Source organism: Neolamprologus brichardi, chromosome 7 (assembly GCF_056152115.1).
Source record: "Neolamprologus brichardi isolate AB-2024 chromosome 7, ASM5615211v1, whole genome shotgun sequence".
Lineage (NCBI taxonomy): Eukaryota > Metazoa > Chordata > Actinopteri > Cichliformes > Cichlidae > Neolamprologus > Neolamprologus brichardi.
In genome coordinates, this window is record NC_142110.1 from 43,896,651 (window position 1) to 43,913,779 (window position 17,129).

The 17,129-nt window shown below is 37.8% G+C and overlaps 1 protein-coding gene across 2 annotated transcripts; it reads left to right on the top strand.

Moving 5' to 3' along the window:
* The first annotated feature begins 3,848 nt into the window (after positions 1-3,848).
* On the top strand, positions 3,849-17,017 carry pde6b (phosphodiesterase 6B, cGMP-specific, rod, beta). 2 transcript variants are annotated; one of them, XR_436824.2, is made up of 25 exons: positions 3,849-3,944; positions 4,033-4,295; positions 4,372-4,683; positions 5,790-5,942; positions 6,549-6,638; positions 6,762-6,902; positions 6,987-7,061; positions 7,174-7,238; positions 7,328-7,394; positions 7,491-7,538; positions 8,150-8,299; positions 8,491-8,634; positions 8,916-8,981; positions 9,103-9,252; positions 9,352-9,459; positions 9,556-9,665; positions 11,603-11,690; positions 11,784-11,884; positions 12,021-12,128; positions 12,205-12,268; positions 12,376-12,450; positions 13,725-13,808; positions 14,054-14,207; positions 15,068-15,727; positions 16,363-17,017. XR_436824.2 is itself a non-coding variant. In XM_006788784.2 (24 exons), the coding sequence occupies exons 2-24, from the start codon at positions 4,137-4,139 to the stop codon at positions 15,121-15,123; spliced, it is 2,568 nt and encodes an 855-aa protein (XP_006788847.2). In that variant the 5' UTR covers positions 3,849-3,944; positions 4,033-4,136; the 3' UTR covers positions 15,124-17,017. The 2 variants fall into 2 exon arrangements, 1 of the variants encoding a protein (XP_006788847.2); XM_006788784.2 differs by having other exon boundaries at positions 15,068-17,017.
* Positions 17,018-17,129: the final 112 nt, after the last annotated feature.

Genomic DNA, 17,129 nt, shown 5'->3' on the forward strand with positions numbered 1-17,129 from the left:
TTTAACCTTGAAACAATCTAAGTGTGGTATATGTTTATGTAAAGGTTATGAAACTGGACACAGTAATTACTAACAGTTAAAAAAAAAAAAACTGGTGTCATTGTTTGATCTTCAACTACTTTAAATCTCAAGAATGATCTTCAGGTAATTTTTTTTACACTTCTGGTGTTTTGGTCTGTGAGCCTTTCTTTAGAGTGTGTAGGTCTTAGGCTTTAAGAGCTCTAACTAAAAATATGTTTTCTATCCTTAATGCAAGATGTTCTTTGTGTAAATCTGAGGTTCCTTATTTGAACAAAATGTTTTGATATGACCATAAATGGGAACAACATGGTGGCAATCTGGTATCGGTCATTTTGCTAATTTGCTACGGTATCAAAGGCATTGGAAAGCCCCAAAATGTAAAAAATAGTAATAATATTTTTTTTAAAGTACTGGTAGCTTTGTAAAAATACTTTTAGTAGCCTGCAAAAAAATACAAATAAAAAATAAAAATAAAAATGCAAAAAAGTGGAATAAACCCAAATCACCAAGCCTCAAATAATGGATGGATGCTGTCAATGATATCTATGTAGTGGAAAGTTCACTTTTAGCCCAAGAGGAGAAATCTTTACGAGAAAATACACTGCTCTTTTTCAGTGAATTCATTATGAACAATCCAGATTCATAATTCATTGAGGCAGAGTTGTATTGACTGATGTGCCCCAATATGTATGCTTAATAAAGACTAATTAAAAAAAAAAGGAAACCCCCCAAAATGAAGAACAAAGTGAAAAGTATGGGGAAGTCTGTTAATCCTTTTCGGCAGCACATACTTTGTAACATATGCTTAGATAACCACTGTATGTGCCCACACAGAAGGAAAAATAGGAGACTTGCAGATCATGGGTCACTCAACATCTTTCTAGCCTGCAGACTCTAAGAGTCTGTTGCCATCGTGTGGTGCGTGGCAGGATTGCAATATAAGAAAGCTAATATGTGAGTAAATCTTTCAGTTTATTTTCATTTTTTCATGTAGCCTACTAAACTAAAAGTCTACATCTTTGGTTTCATCTCTGTCTCTGTCTGATCTCAGTCTTTAGGTCACAATGTAAAGCACATTGAGATGACTCTTGTTGTGATTTGGTGCTACATAAATACTATTGAATTGAACTGAATTGAATAGCTCGACAAATACTGAAATAGTAGTAACATTAATGACCATATGGCTTTTCATCCAGACCCATAATTAGGTAACATTTTCTATTACTTGGTTTATGATCAACACATGCAAAACAAATGACACTGACATTGGCTTTATATGTGCTTTGTTTTGCTAACAGTGCTAATGAGAAAATGTTCACATGCTAACAGAAGGTGAAAACAGTAGACATTACTATTCATTAGCGTGTTGAACAATGTCATTGATTCAGTTCAATTTGTCTCTATTCAAATTAACAATTAGATTTATTTCAAGGAACTTTACATTATAAGCTGTTTTACTTGCTGTGATTATTGCTGTAGCATGCTGATTACAGCTGTTAGCTTTAAGTAAGGGTTTGCTCAAGTACTGTATTAGAGACCACTGATTAGGCACAAGGAAACAAGTTTATCTGACCTAAAAAAGTTAAGAATAAACTTTGGGCTTTTACAAGAGGTCAGCTAAAAAGAACTAAACTCAGGATTTATCTGAAGTAAATGGGGACATACCTAAAAATAACACTGCTAGCTAATGTCTTAAAAATACTTGACCAAAACTAAACAAAGAATCAAGGGAAACGACAAACAAGAACAAAAAAACAGTTAGTGTAACAGTTACTTTTAACTTAACATTAATCAAATCCAAAACAACCACATACAGAACATCAAAACCAACGAATTAAATCAAGGTATTTTGACAAAACAATTCCGTTCCACCCCTGTGATGTGGCAACATTTGGTATATTCCAATTACTACTTCCTGTATTTATAGGAGCTCCATCCACTTCATTCAGAATATGCCACCAGAAGCATTAACAGAGCCAGAAAACAAAATTATATGTATGTGTAATTTAGCCAGACAAAAAACTAAGATGATTCAAATGTGTGTTCAAGTGTTTTTAGGTGACTTATACTATACTATTATACACTATAGTTGTGTGGCTGATAATGTGGCCATCTCAGTACTTCACAGAGCTGCTAACATGGTGATGGTGGGACACTTTAGTTTGCTGTAAGATTTAAGCACTCATTCATATTAGGTAAACTAAAGCACTAAGAAGAGGAAATATCCTGGTGCACAAGTGAGTATGCACAGTGAGGCTCAGGTGAGTGCGTACGTGATTCCTGTGTAGATGATACATGGAGTAACACAACCGGTGCACATCATACACATCCTTATCAAACTAAATCAATAAACACCTCCTGACCCTATCATGAATGTGCACAGATACGCACTCACACAGACACATACAGTACGAGTAATCTATTGTAGTGGAAGGAGATTATGTATTTGACCTTTTGTTTAAGATGTTTATGAAACCTTATTATAGACAGGACCTCACTGCACTAAATCAAAGGATTAGTTTTCCCACAGAAGCACACAGCGTCTGATTTTCCACTGTCTATATGTGCATTACAGGTTTAAAGACTACAAGAGGAGAAAGCCTGAGTTTGGGTGCTGACCTCATCAGGCAGCGTTTTAACTAAACAGAGCTTATAAAGAGGAGGTCGAGATTAATGAGGAACTAAAGAGCTTTCACAGGTAGACCTAGGAGAGAGAGACAGAGAGAGAGACAGAACTGGCATACTGTGACTGAAAAATATAACATATACAGTAGACATGAAAAGCAAAGGGTGTGTATGTAATACAAATATATATCTTATAATTTTGTAGATTTTGGTAGATTTTATAATCATTTCGATTTAATAATGCAACAAATTTTTCATTCACAGCAGTGCAGAAATAAGGAGACAAATAATATTTTATTTACTGATATTAATTTTCATTAAAGTTTTCAGTAATAACGTCAGCTAATTAATTTGTTTTTTTCATATTTGTTTTTCTTACTAGTCATTTTTACTGTGGATCCATTGCTATATCGGCATTTACAAGTACCAATAATTGTGTTTATCAGTGGTGCAATTTTGTATTGGCTAAATATTCCTAGGTCCCACGGTGATGAGTGAAATTGTATTATTGTTATTATTTATATTTTGGACTAGCACAAAAGAGATAAAAACTATATTTATACTAATGATTATTAGTGGAGAATGTAAAAAATGTTAATAAAATAATAAAATTGCTATTTTAAACGTCTGTATTGACCCAGAAATTTAAAAACAGGACCATCATTTCTATTTATTGGTTTCAGAGCCTTTAAACCTATATCTGTATATCTATAATGCTTATATATTTAAACAAATGTTTAAATGTTTAAAACACCTTCTCAATAAAAAAAAAGTCTGAGACCAACAAAGAAGACTTGCTGTTTTTTCATTGTTTTTTAAGCTTTTTATTATATTCTCCCCTCAGAATTTTAAAGAAAAGTTATACACAATTGTGCATCGATGCTTAAATGCGTACATCAACAAAATCAGTAATTAACAGCAAAAAATGAGCCAAGTTGAATTTGTAGTGCAATGCCAGCAGAAAACCTAAAAAAACATAATTATTCCTTTAGGGACATGACAGTATAGATTTTACTTTTGTTTTGGACAAAAGCACAATGGTGTCTGGATCCTTTGGCCTACATATCCCTTACTACATGATCAGCTGATGAGTTTAGTACAGGCAGATCCCCACTAACCTTCAGCACTATCTGCTGATGACAGAGGGATTGTTGGATTCAGCCCGCTGCCTTCTCCTCAGGGATCTCCCTCTCTCAGTCTGCTTATCCCACTAACAAGAGGGGATTAATTTTTTATTTTTTTATACCTGCATTTGAATGTGTCCACTTCTGTTTCCCACCTTTCTGTGTAGTATCTGGGTAAGATTTCTTTCTTTCTTGGGGGGTAAAGTTTAGAAAGTTGTCACTATGCAAGTGTTTCCTTTCTTATTTTGTCTTCGATTTCTAGGTGGGGAAGTTGGAGGAGCAGTGTTGGACGTAGTGGGAGCTCGATCACTGAGCTGAAGAGGGAGAAGACAGGGACACTTGGAAGAGGACAAGGAAGAAGCAATCATGGGTGTACAAAAGGAAGACGTGGAAAAGTTCCTGAACGGGAATCCTGATTTTGCTAAGAAGTACTTTGCCAAGAAGATGAACACCTCCACCATATCGAAGGTTTCAGGACTCCCAGAGAAACAGATTGACTTCAGCCAGTTTCAAGAGCTCAGTCAGGTAAGTTACAGTTTTATTTTCTGTTTATTATTAATATTATTTTTGGATTTTTAGTGATTTTTCTGTCCTTTTCAAGATCGAGGAAAGCAAAATCATGTATGACCTGATCAAAGACATGCAAGAGAACATCAACATGGAAAAGGTGGTTTTCAAGATCCTGAGAAGAGTCAGCGCGCTCATCCACGCCGACCGCTGCAGCTTGTTCATGTACCGCCAGCGCAATGGCGTGGGAGAGCTCGCCACACGACTCTTCAACGTGAGCAAAGACTCCGAGTTTGACGATTGCATTGTGCCACCAGACTCTGAGATCGTGTATCCGCTGGACATGGGAATAGTTGGCAATGTGGCTCTGACCAAGAAGTCAGTTAATGTGAAAAACGTCAAGGAGGTAAGGAGGAGGGAGGGCTAATTAATTAGAGGGAAAGCTTAGATGATGAATGGTGTGATTCATATTAGATTACCACCAGGTGACACACAGTGGCTAGAATTAAGAATTAAAACAGTTATAAATATATCACAATAACACTTTTGATTTATATTCTCATTTATATTCTCTCCAATGGAAGTTAAAGGTGGTGGCAAGTTACCCATGATCTGTTCAGTTCTGGTGGATAATCGAGCGCTCATTGGTTGCACATGAAAGAGGCAAGAATGTCAAGATTTATTACAGTCTCTTTAAAATCAGCCTCTTTAAAATCAAACAGCAAGAGCTGCCGCTACTCTTTTCCTCACAGATTAACAACAAAGTAACATTTTTGCATGTTTGCTTTCGTAAATATTCACATATATTAGATATCATACCCTAAAGCCTCATGGTTATAGGGAGAGTAAAAGAAAAGCTAGTCCCACACTACACTTGACCACCTGAAGGTGTAAATCCCCTTGTCAGACATAATCCATTTATCTTCAGATCCCATCAGGCTCTGCTCTAGCTGTGGATTAGACATCTCTGGCATTTAGTCAGCAGGAATCTAAAACAGATCATTTCACTTTGATAGCTTACTTTTATATCCCTGTATAAACCTTATATTGTTATTTACACTGTTATATTTTAAAGGAACAGTAGCGTGCATCATACGTTTTGTAGTTTCATAATTAAATTGAGTTAACAAACTAATAAAAATGTGGGATTTGTGGGCCATATGATGCGTTCTTACCTACACACTTACCTCTTATTATAGACTCTATTTATTCTCTAATAAATCGACTCTTGGCTCCTGCAGAGCTCTGCTGTATAAAAGTTGTTCATTGTCTCTATGCCACCGTGTGAAGTTGGAGTATTTACTATATGTGTACACACATTAACTGTAGTACATTGTAAAAGTCTTCTGTCTTAAAAACAATAATATTAAATGAATTTGTCTAGCGATACATTCAGTGTATTCGGCTTTCAGTAAGGCCTTATGAAAGCCTTTGCAGTGTTGTATTAATAATGTTTTCTGGATGAGCAATTACATGTCTATGTGCTCTGAAGGCATCTTTACTGCATTTTAGAACCAGCACTTCAGCTCATTTGTTGACGAGCTCACAGACTACGAGACCAGGAATATTCTGGCTACACCCATCCTCAACGGCAAAGACATGGTGGCAGTGGTCATGGCTGTGAACAAGACCACAGGACCACATTTCACTGCTGAAGATGAAGATGTGAGTCCAAACCACAAAAGCACACGTGCTTGAACCACTCACAGTTGAAACTAATGTGCACAATTCGGTAAACAATGTTTTTCTGCTTTAAGGTAAAGACAATCAGCTTTAGACAGTCAGTCAGCCTTAAGATTGTAATTAAAGACAATTCGTTTATTATTACAGCTGATAAGTATTGCGTGAAATATGGGCAAGGTCATTAATGTCAGTTAGGGATGCCCCCCTTCCTCTTAAAAATATACCTGAACTGAATGGACTGAGAGCCACATCAGGTTAATGCATCAGAATTAAGATTCATTTTTCCCTATTTCATATGTTTTACAAGAAAATATTTCAACATGGCTAAAATAATGCCACGTTATGTATCCACAAGCTCGGGGAAGAGCAGAAGCCTGTTATCGGACATGTCAGTATGTTCTCTGTTTAAAAAAGGCACAATAATAAATATAGTAATAATAATAATAATGTGATGTTGCTGATTATATTTATAGTACATTATCTTCATCACCCCTCGACCTTCATTTACAGCATTTTTTTGTACCACAAATTTAATTCTGCCACTTATTTTTTTATGTTATTTTGACCCCGTTTTCTCCATCCTCACAGCTTTTTTTGAAGTATATGAGAGTTGCCACTTTGAACTTGAAGATCTACCACCTGAGTTACCTCCACAGCTGTGAGACGCGTAAAGGACAGGTACGGCAGTTTTAATGTGCTGTCTTTGATGTAGATACAGAAATATTACTGCAGTGTTACACTTGCACCGTGTATTAACCTAATTTTCACCCTTCTTTAATGTATATTTTGCATGTTTTGTAGCTGCTGCTATGGTCAGCCAACAAGGTATTCGAAGAGCTGACAGACATCGAGCGACAGTTTCACAAAGCCTTGTACACAGTCCGAGCCTACCTCAACTGTGACCGCTACTCTGTTGGTTTACTAGACATGACGAAGGAAAAGGTGTGGCTTCTTTCTGTATCTTTGTGTGTGTTAAGCCGTATTTTTGTACCACCGTGAAGTTACTGACTTGTTCTCTGCTTCCAGGAGTTCTTTGACATCTGGCCAGTTTTGATGGGAGAGCAGGCACCTTACTCTGGCCCTGTAACCCCTGATGGCAGGGTATATTCTTTTATTTTATTTATCTAACATTATTAGCAGCACTGCCTTTGCTAGTAAATGTCTACACACTGCTTCCTCTTTCTCAAATATCTCTGTTTTATTTTGATTTTAGGAGGTAATCTTCTACAAAGTGATTGATTATATTTTACACGGAAAGGAAGACATCAAAGTAATACCGTAAGTGGTTAGATGAAAAAAATAAAAGAGATTAATAAAGTTTTAGTGAGAGATAACATCTGTTGACTTACTGCCTGTGTGTCTTATAGCAATCCTCCCGCAGATCACTGGGCTTTGAGTAGTGGCCTTCCCACTTATGTTGCTGAGAGCGGCTTTGTAAGTTTCTTTTTAATTACTTGCAGAAAGCTGTCAAACCAGTTTAACCTTATAAATATTTCCAAACTGATCAGGTTGTTCTCTTCCCTCTCGTAGATTTGTAACATTATGAATGCAGGCGCTGATGAGACGTTCAATTTTCAGGTAAGATATTGTAGATGTCACTGTGTAGAGAGGACGCTACTTTATTAAAATAAACAAAAAACAAAACAAAACAAGCAAACAACAGTGCAGAGTACTTTTAGAGCAGTGGCAGTCACAGTGGTATCCGGGAACGCCCAGGGGTCTGTGACCCATAGCCAAGGTTTGTCGTAACTTTAAAACGTTAATATCTAAAACTTCAGTCAGGGTTTATCAAACCTGTCATGCTTCTTCCTGGTTTATTATCCAGGTGACTAGTGGCCAAGGGGGATATCTGAATCAGTTATCATCTTTAAGTTATTCTAGGAACAAACTGGTTAAACAGAAAAAATATGCTGACAATCATATTAAGCTTGAATTTTTTTGAAAACACCAAAATGCATCATTAAACCAGACAGAATGATTTACTGGAAAATTAACATGATTAAAATGAAACCTGTTTCTTCATTATTATTAAGACCCCCTGAAGTATTTGGGCTACAATGTTTTAGATTGTAGTTACAGTTCTAAGCTTAAACAGGCCACGCAAGATGTTCTGCTTGTAAAAAAAAGCTGAAGAACCTTTTGCATGTAGACATACGTTATGAGGCTTGCTTGTTTCTTGTGTGTTGCAGAAAGAGCCATTGGACAGCAGTGGCTGGACAATAAAAAATGTTCTCTCGCTGCCAATCGTCAACAAAAAGGAAGAGATAGTTGGCGTAGCCACGTTTTACAACAGAAAAGATGGAAAGCCTTTTGATGATCAGGATGAGCAGCTCATGGAGGTAATAGTAATCTTCACAAAACCATTTAGTGCAAATAAAGAAAAATAAAGTTCCACCAATGTAATCTGGGAAGATAAAGGGTCTATATCTGTTTTATGTTTATGTGTGGAGTCCACTGCCGACACTGTATGTGGTGAAGGCTGTACGTGTAACATAGATGGCCATCTTCTGATGATTTTCCTGTTTCTCAGGCTTTGACTCAGTTCCTGGGATGGTCGGCGTTGAACACAGACACCTACGACAAGATGAATAAGCTTGAGAACCGCAAAGACATCGCTCAGGACATGGTGCTCTACCACGTCAAATGTCGAGATGATGAGATTCAGAACATCCTGGTTTGTCCTGTTTAAATGTGTTTTCTCTCCCAGCTGTTAACTGACTGTAAACATTAGAATATTTAGATGAATGACAATAGAAAAGGTTTCCAGCCTCATTTGAACTCCCACCTCACCAAAAGACATTGCAAACCATCCAACAAGAACCAAAAAAAGCTTTTAACAAGATTCACTAATTCTTCTCTTTGTAGGAGACCAAACTAACACTTGCCACCTTTGTACTTTGCGTTGTTGCCTCAGTTTAAACCTATAACATCAATGGTTTTTGTAATTTCTCCCAGTACACCAGAGAGCTCTATGACTGTGAACCCAGAGACTGTGAAGAGGACGAGCTCCTAGCTATCCTGGTATGTCCAACATGTGTATTGTGATGTCCAGCACATGAATTTGTCCCTCAATTTGGCTTATTTTACCAGAAAAGTTTGACATTTTCCATATATGTCTCTTTTTCATTCATTTCCCTCACAGAAAAAAGACCTTCCTCCACTAATTAAGAAGTTTGAGATCTATGAGTTCCGCTTTTCAGATTTTAATTGCACAGAGATGGAGTTGGTGAAGTGCGGGATCCAGATGTACTATGAAGTCGGTGTGGTCAAGAAGTTCCAGATTCCACAAGAGGTAATGCAGATAAACACAAGTGTGCATCTTTATCTTCAGTTTGTGAACAGCCTTTTGGAGCTGTGTCATTTTTAAATAGATTTCATGTCCTCCTCTCAGGTGCTGGTTCGATTCATGTATTCAGTCAGCAAAGGGTACAGAAGGATCACCTACCACAACTGGCGTCACGGCTTTAATGTTGGACAGACGATGTTTACGCTACTGACGGTATTTCTTTAATTTTATCAACCTCCATTTACCTCAGCTTAAATGTATATATTTATACACGGCATGGCAATATCTTGTGTGTCTCTGTGTGCTCAGACAGGAATGCTGAAGCGATACTACACTGACTTGGAGGTAATGGCGATGATAACCGCAGGATTCCTTCATGATATTGATCACAGAGGGACAAATAACTTGTACCAGGTCAAGTAAGTGCTTATGGGAACTTTTTGATTTCTCACAACAAAGGTTTGCAGCATTATATAGCATTTATATATTATTATTAGGGATGGGTACCGGTGTCCGGTGCCATGATGGCACTGGTTCTGACATAAACGGTAGTAACCAGACCGAAAAGCAGCGCACATTTCGGTGCTTTATTTCAGTGCTTTTTTTTCCTGAGATGTGATACACTTTGAATTCTAGCCAATCATTTTACGTTTCCGAGGATAGTAGGCGGGTCCAGGTACGTACGTTCTTTTAGAGCAGAGCTACAGATTAAAAATGCCCAAGGCGAAGCGGTCAAAAGTCTTGCTGTACTTCACAACAAAAGATGCAAACTCAGCAGCCTGCAACAAGTGCTTTAAGGTGATACTGTGGAAAGGAGGTAACACCTGAAATCCGATGAAACACCTGGCGACGCATAGCGTTTTTTTTAAAAGCCGAAAAATGCGCCGTATTTGATAGCTTGCTGCGAGACCTCACACCGAGCGCATCTACTGCAGGTGTGGTGCCTGTTATCGGACCCAGAGTTAGCAACATCCCCCAAAAAGCTGAAGAGTAGAGTCCTGGCCCCTAGCCCTGCCAGTGTAGCAGAAATGATGAGGATGATGATGCAGCAGCAGCCGTTCTTCTCTGCGTGAGTAGCTTAATGTTGTTCGTGTATAATTTACGTTGAGTAGGCTAACCACGTTATTACATTAATGTATGTAAGGTGAACTAGCAAACATCATCATAGTTACATGCGGCTGTCTTCTTGTTTGATGGCAGATACTCCCTTCACCCTGGCCAAAAAGGCTAAAATGACCAAATAAAAAGTGGGAAACAGTTAAACATGAGAGGTTTTTGGACAAAGTTTTTGTTTTTTCCATTGTTTAAGCACTGCTTCCAGCCAAGAGTGATACCATATATGCCCCATAGCTGCAGAAAAGGCTAACATTGTTATCTTTTTACAAAAACAAAAACAGCTGAACATGAGAGGTTTTTGGACCAATTTTGTGTTCTCCATTCTTTAAGCACCGGTTCGAGCACCGTTTAAGCAACCGTTTCAAAAGTACTGGTTTGGCACCGGTATCAGATAAAACCGAAACGATACCCATCCCTAATTATTATATTAATATATTGTACAGTACCTTGTGCAATATAATTACAATACCTTGTAATCCCAGTAAAGGGATTCTCCTCTTTCTGAAACAGTTTGAATTTTTTCTCTAACACAGAGTTATGGTCATTTAAAGAGTGCTTGTAAAGTGGGCCTGCTGGCAGGTCGATGATAAAAAGAAAAGTCAAGGAAGGAATTTTTTGACGTAGTCACTATATTAGGTTTATTTTGAAAGGGGGAAATGATGAGGTAAATTATCATTTACTTTCCAGCAACGTATTCTATAAAGTAATTAGCAAAATGCCCTAAAAAAGGAAAAAAACTACTGGCTGTTTAGCTTCGATGCTACTCTGCTGCATGTGCTGCAGATGTCACTGAAATGGCTGCAAATGGTGAAATCATAGGCACAAACCAAGTAATTGCACGATTTCTGAATTATGCCAAGCAATCAGCTTGTAAACAGAAACAGTGAGTCGACATTGTTCATTTGACGAACCATAGCTACATATTTGTTTTTGCGGGGGGGGGGGGGGGTTATGTAGTTGAAAGGATATAGTGATCCACAGTCATTACTACAGTGATTGTACATTCGCTTGTAGTTCAGAATGAGCATTAGATCGTCTTAAAAGTTCACCTGCACACTTTAACCTTTCAGGAGATCTTTTGAAAACAAATGGGGAAAATGTGGTAATAGACTGAATGATGTTTTAAAAAGCCTGTTAATTCTTTTAAAATATTTCATATATAGTAACTATTATGATAACCGACTTCAGTCCCATTTGAAATCTTGCTGGTATCTGAGGATTTGTATTTTCCATTCAACAGATCTGGTAATCCTCTGGCCAAGTTACACGGCTCTTCCATTTTGGAACGGCACCATCTAGAGTTTGGAAAGTTCCTCTTGGCTGACGAGGTGAGTAACAAGACGCTAACGAGAGATTAGCTTAGGTTACTTGTATTCTTTATTCAGTCACTAATGACATTTCTTTGCTCCTCTCCTATGCAGACACTGAATATCTATCAGAACCTTAACAGGCGACAGGTTGACCACGTGATCCATCTCATGGACATCGCCATCATCGCCACTGACCTGGCTCTTTATTTCAAGTCAGTACTACTTTTCATTTGCCTGCCCTTGCTCCCTGACGATAAATGTCTTATTTTTCTAATGTTTTTACTGTCAAACTACATTAAAAAGTAGACAAACAGTAAGTAAATGATTCTTCTCCTTGCACCTTTCTAGGAAGAGAACCATGTTCCAAAAGATTGTGGACCTCTCACATACGTATGAGGATGAAAAGAAATGGGTCGACTTCATGTCACTAGAAACAACCAGAAAAGAGATTGTCATGTGAGTGCAACTAGCATGCACAGTGTTACTTGCTCCTGCACATTTCTCTGAGGCTGCAAACTGTTTTCTGTTTCAGGGCCATGATGATGACCGCATGTGACCTGTCCGCAATCACAAAGCCTTGGGAAGTTCAGAGCAAGGTGAGAAGCACAGAAATTATTGGTGTTGTTAGTAAGCTGAGTCACAAATGAGTAAATAATGATTTTTGTATTATTTAAGAGCATAACCATGTTTGTATGTCTTCCAGGTTGCCTTGTCTGTGGCAGCAGAGTTTTGGGAACAGGGTGACTTGGAGAGGACTGTACTGGAGCAGCAACCCATTGTGAGTTTATTTACTGCTGGAGTGTATTTGTGCTCATAAAAATATACTTATTTGTTTCACATTTAAATGTATAATTATTCATTTGTTGTTGTTTTTTTCATGATACTGCCAGCTAGATACAATGTCCAGTACTATATTTCCTAGCTTATTACAGATGTGTAAAGGGCAGAATAAAGTTGTAGTGTCTCTTCAGCAGCCCACACACACGTCACTTTAGGGATCGCGCTCATTATGTAGCTGAGCAGAAACCCACCTGAGGAAAGGTGAACTACTCGTACAGAGGCAAAGGACGTCATAAGACAAGTTTCAAGTAAAAAAATAAAGCTTTTTCAGACAAAGTGCAGTGACTGGGGGCGATCGTGGCTCAAGAGTTGGCAGTTCGTCTTGTAATCGGAAGGTTGCCGGCTCGAGCCCCGGCTCCGACAGTCTCTATTGTTGTGTCCTTGGGCAAGACACTTCACCCGTTGCCTACTGGTGGTGGTCAGAGGGCCCGGTGGCGCCAGTGTCCGGCAGCCTCGCCTCTGTCAGTGCGCCCCAGGGTGGCTGTGGCTACAATGTAGCTTGCCATCACCAAATTGAAATTCAAATTTTATTTGTCACATACACAGTCATACACAGTATGATATGCAGTGAAATGCTTAGACAACTGCTCTTGACCTAAAGAAAAAAAAGAAAAGGCTATGAATAAGATAGGAAATAAATATGAAAATTAAAAAGGGTCAATTTAACTAGGAAGGAATAAAATAAAGTAAAATATAAAAATTAAGTTAAAAATGAGATAACTGTACAACACAAATTAGAATGAAGGGTAAATTTAACTGGGAAAGAATAAGATAAAATATATAAATTAAAGTAAAAAATTTTGTTGTACAGTTATTTTATTTTATAAAAATAAAATAAAATAACTGTACAACAAAATACACAATACACAGTATAGAAATATGTAAGAATGTATGAAGAAATATAAATATATATATATACACAATAACAGCAGCTGTACAAGTATTAACTGGAAATGAGGAATATAATGTCCAGTGTTGTGCAATCCACCAGTGTGTGAATGTGTGTGTGAATGGGTGGATGACTGAATGTGTAAAGCGCGTTGGGGTCCTTAGGGACTAAGTAAAGCGCTACACAAATACAGGCCGTTTTTACTATTTTAAAGTAAAAATGTAATCGTGTGTAGAAGTGTGTGTGATTAGCTACAGACTTGCACAGATTTCATTAATTATATGAGAGTTCTGACTGCGCTAAATGTTTGTCCCTCCCACCAGCCCATGATGGACAGGACCAAGTCAGCTGAGCTTCCAAAGCTTCAGTGTGGTTTCATTGACTTTGTCTGCACGTTTGTCTACAAGGTAATAATGATTATTACATTCTTGCTCACCGAATATGTGCACTGCATGGCTCCTGTCACTGTTTCTGTGCAAAAACTAGGTTAGTCTGAACACATTTAAACCACTGGGTCAATTCTTCTTATTATTGTTTTTTTATTATTATGTATTTGTGTTTTTAATGGAGCATCACCATCTCCTGTACAGCTCCCCTCTTCTATGCTGCTCCATGCTAATTTTTTATTTCTTCTTTGCATCTTATCTTTAAGGAGTTTTCTCGCTTCCACCCACAAATCCAGCCCATGCTGGATGGCATCTTAAACAACAGGAAGGAGTGGAATGCCAAAAAGGAAGAGTACGAGGCTAAGCTCAAAGCCATTGAAGAAGAAAAAGCTGCTAAAGAGGCAGCGGCAGCCAGCAAAGGTAGGGTGTGTCTTTACAATAATCAGAACCCTACAAGGAACTGTTAAAAAGGTTGTTGACTCAGAGAGGCAGAGCACTGAACCCAAACAGGTGGAACAATGTAAAGTGCAAAAATAAAAGAAATGCAATGATTTGAAAGTTATTAAGTAATCAGAAGGTAGCACAGAGACAACCTTTCACAGTGCTAAAAAAACAAACAACAACAACAAAAAAAACCACTTTTAAATCGATACCAATTAGCCCAGTTTGGTGTCTGGTTAGATCTAGACAGCATTTTTTAGACTGTTTAATACATGCAGAATTCAGTTGATAGCTGAATATGTTGTACACAAACCTTCAAATATCATTCAGCATTAATGGGGCCTTCATAGAAGGGCAAGTTACTCACATCATGTGCACTAATCCATCTCTGCACCACTGAGCTGCATGCTGATAGTAAGCCAGGTTGAATCCTCCGTCTTTAGTGTGGAGGATTCAACATTAAAAAAACAAAAACAAGAAATAATGTCAGTTTTTCCACTTTTTTTCCACCTCAGTTCATCTTGAATGGGTTCAGGCCCAGAGGAGGTGATGGTGCTTTTAATTTGCTTCACATCTGAAACACCAAACCTCTCTGAGGTCTCTTTTTCTACCTAACTATGTCATCGACTTGTCATGAGAATTTCCACCAGGTTTCCAGCCTTTCTTTGGTCTAACACCAATATCTTTGAACAGTGTTGTGTCTATTTTTAATTAAATATCTCGTTTGGATTGTAGAATGGGTTCATATATAAAAATTAGCCACAACACAAGTGATCATTTGGTTTCTAGTGCTTTAATTGTATACTTACCCTTTTGTTGAATATTTAATTGTTTAACAGCGGCTGCAAACAACCCCAGTGGTGGGTCTGGCTCCAAGACCTGCTCTGTGTGCTAATCAACCAAAGAACTGCTGACATTCCTGGGGTCTACGAAGACACTCATGACAGACTGAGTCTCACCCCAGCAGAAACAAACAAAAGAAAAAGTCAGGAAGTCAGGAAGACGGATATATGAATGCACAGCCCTGTAGTAACTCTTCAGAAAAGGGGGTCCAGTCGGAAAAGGAAAAACCTGAACACGGCGAGATCTCCACCAAGAAGAGCAAAGCTTTATTTTTAAGAGGCCAGGTGAGCCAAAAATTAATTCAAATCAAGGAAAGACTGACCACATTTTGAAAAAAGGAAAAAAATCCTGCGATTACATTTGAGGCAAAATTGCTGCTTCCTGTCTTAAAATAATTGTACTTTTATGAATCAAGAGTGAAGATGATTTTTGCATCTCGGGTTCCTCTGATCTTAAAAAAGTTTGCTTATCTTTAAAGGATTTGTGTTAGTGACAATGTGTGAATGTGTGTGTGTGCTGTATGCTTGTTGTGTGTTTCTCATATGTACAACTTTTTTATTTTTTTCCCCAATTCTTCCAAGTATTTATTTACATGGCAAACATCTCAGGAGGACACAGCCTACATCTGTGTAGTAAACAGTAATCCTGTACAGAAAGTGAGTGCAGTGCTTTTTTTTTAAATGCTCGGGCCTCTTTAGATTATTTAAAATGTTTGGGCTTTTAATTTTTCATATATTTACTATTATAGTACTTTAGTTTTCACAGAACATAGACAGTTATTGTTTAATCATATTCAAAAGTAATCCACTGTTGACTACTTCCAGTCACTTACTATTTACAAATGAGAGTCTGTTTACTTTGTCTGCAGAGAGCCAAAGGTAAATGTTCGGTCGTGCTACAGGAACAGCTTTTAAAAAGAGTTTTACAGTGAACACTTATGAGTTCACAGTCAGCAAAAGTCTGTAGATGCTTATTCATGATGCCTTTATATTGTAAATATACAGTATGTGGTCTGAGTGTGAGACGGTAGCCTCGGATATGTATTTTCCAAATATAGAATTATAAATGTCTTATTAAATAAGAGCGGGAAATCAGGTGGTCACACGTAAAACTGATTTATTTGGTTGATTTTGTCTGAGTTTTAATTCATTTTGCTCTGTTCATATCTGCTACAACATGAGCACAATCAAATACTGGGATCAGAAAGTTTACTCAAACTGCTTTAGAGGGAGTTGTACTACATCAATCCCTGATTGAAAGCTTCTCCCTGCACTGGACTCCTCCCAAATAGGACGAGGAGTCAGTCAGAGCTCACCTGCTCAGCATCAGGAAGAGTAACCATAATGACAAACAACCATGTGGCTTATGTGAAAGGATACAAAAGGAAAAGCAAGAACAAGCAAACGCCACACGACTGGTCAGGTTTCGAGACCCAAACCCAGGACTGTTGTGCTGCGAGGCAGCAGCACTAATCGCTGAGCCATCAGGCTATTCTTATAACAATCCCTGAGTGCAGGCCTCGAAGGCAACAAGGACACAGAGCTGTTTGAGACAGCATGAAGAAGCAACTGAGCTTTGTGTATAGACTTGTACATACCATCGCCCTTCCTGTAAATATTAAGATGCAAATATTTTTCTAGTTTGATGCTAGAGGGCCTTACCTTATTATTTATAAAGCACTAGAAAAAGAGTCATAAAGCTGAATAACAAATGCATTGTGCTAGCTTCAATTTACAAATATTTAAAGTATTTCAGATATGGCACTGCTATGATAAAAATGCCTGTGTGATAATATTAGGTCCCAAATCAATTTAAATGTGCTTTGGATGTACCCTGGATGTTTTTTAATAGACTTAAATTACTTTTTGGTCAGCATTTCAAAGCTTGCCTCCTCATGTGCTCCAAATGTACAATGATGACCCCAATAAAAGCAAGTGTATTTTTAACCGAGTGGATTTATTTCCTGTGATGGTGAAACTTACCAAGAGCCAACATTATTGTTGGAATCTGGTCATTTATTCATTTATGAATCTTCCCCTCATCCTGAATGCAGGGGTC

Excerpts from the sequence above, each read along its gene's own strand:
- pde6b (XM_006788784.2), top strand. The coding sequence starts at position 4,137 with ATGGGTGTACAAAAGGAAGACGTGGAAAAGTTCCTGAACGGGAATCCT. Across the intron at positions 8,300-8,490 it reads AGGATGAGCAGCTCATGGAG|GCTTTGACTCAGTTCCTGGG; the intron begins GTAATAGTAATC and ends CCTGTTTCTCAG. Across the intron at positions 11,885-12,020 it reads GACCTGGCTCTTTATTTCAA|GAAGAGAACCATGTTCCAAA; the intron begins GTCAGTACTACT and ends GCACCTTTCTAG.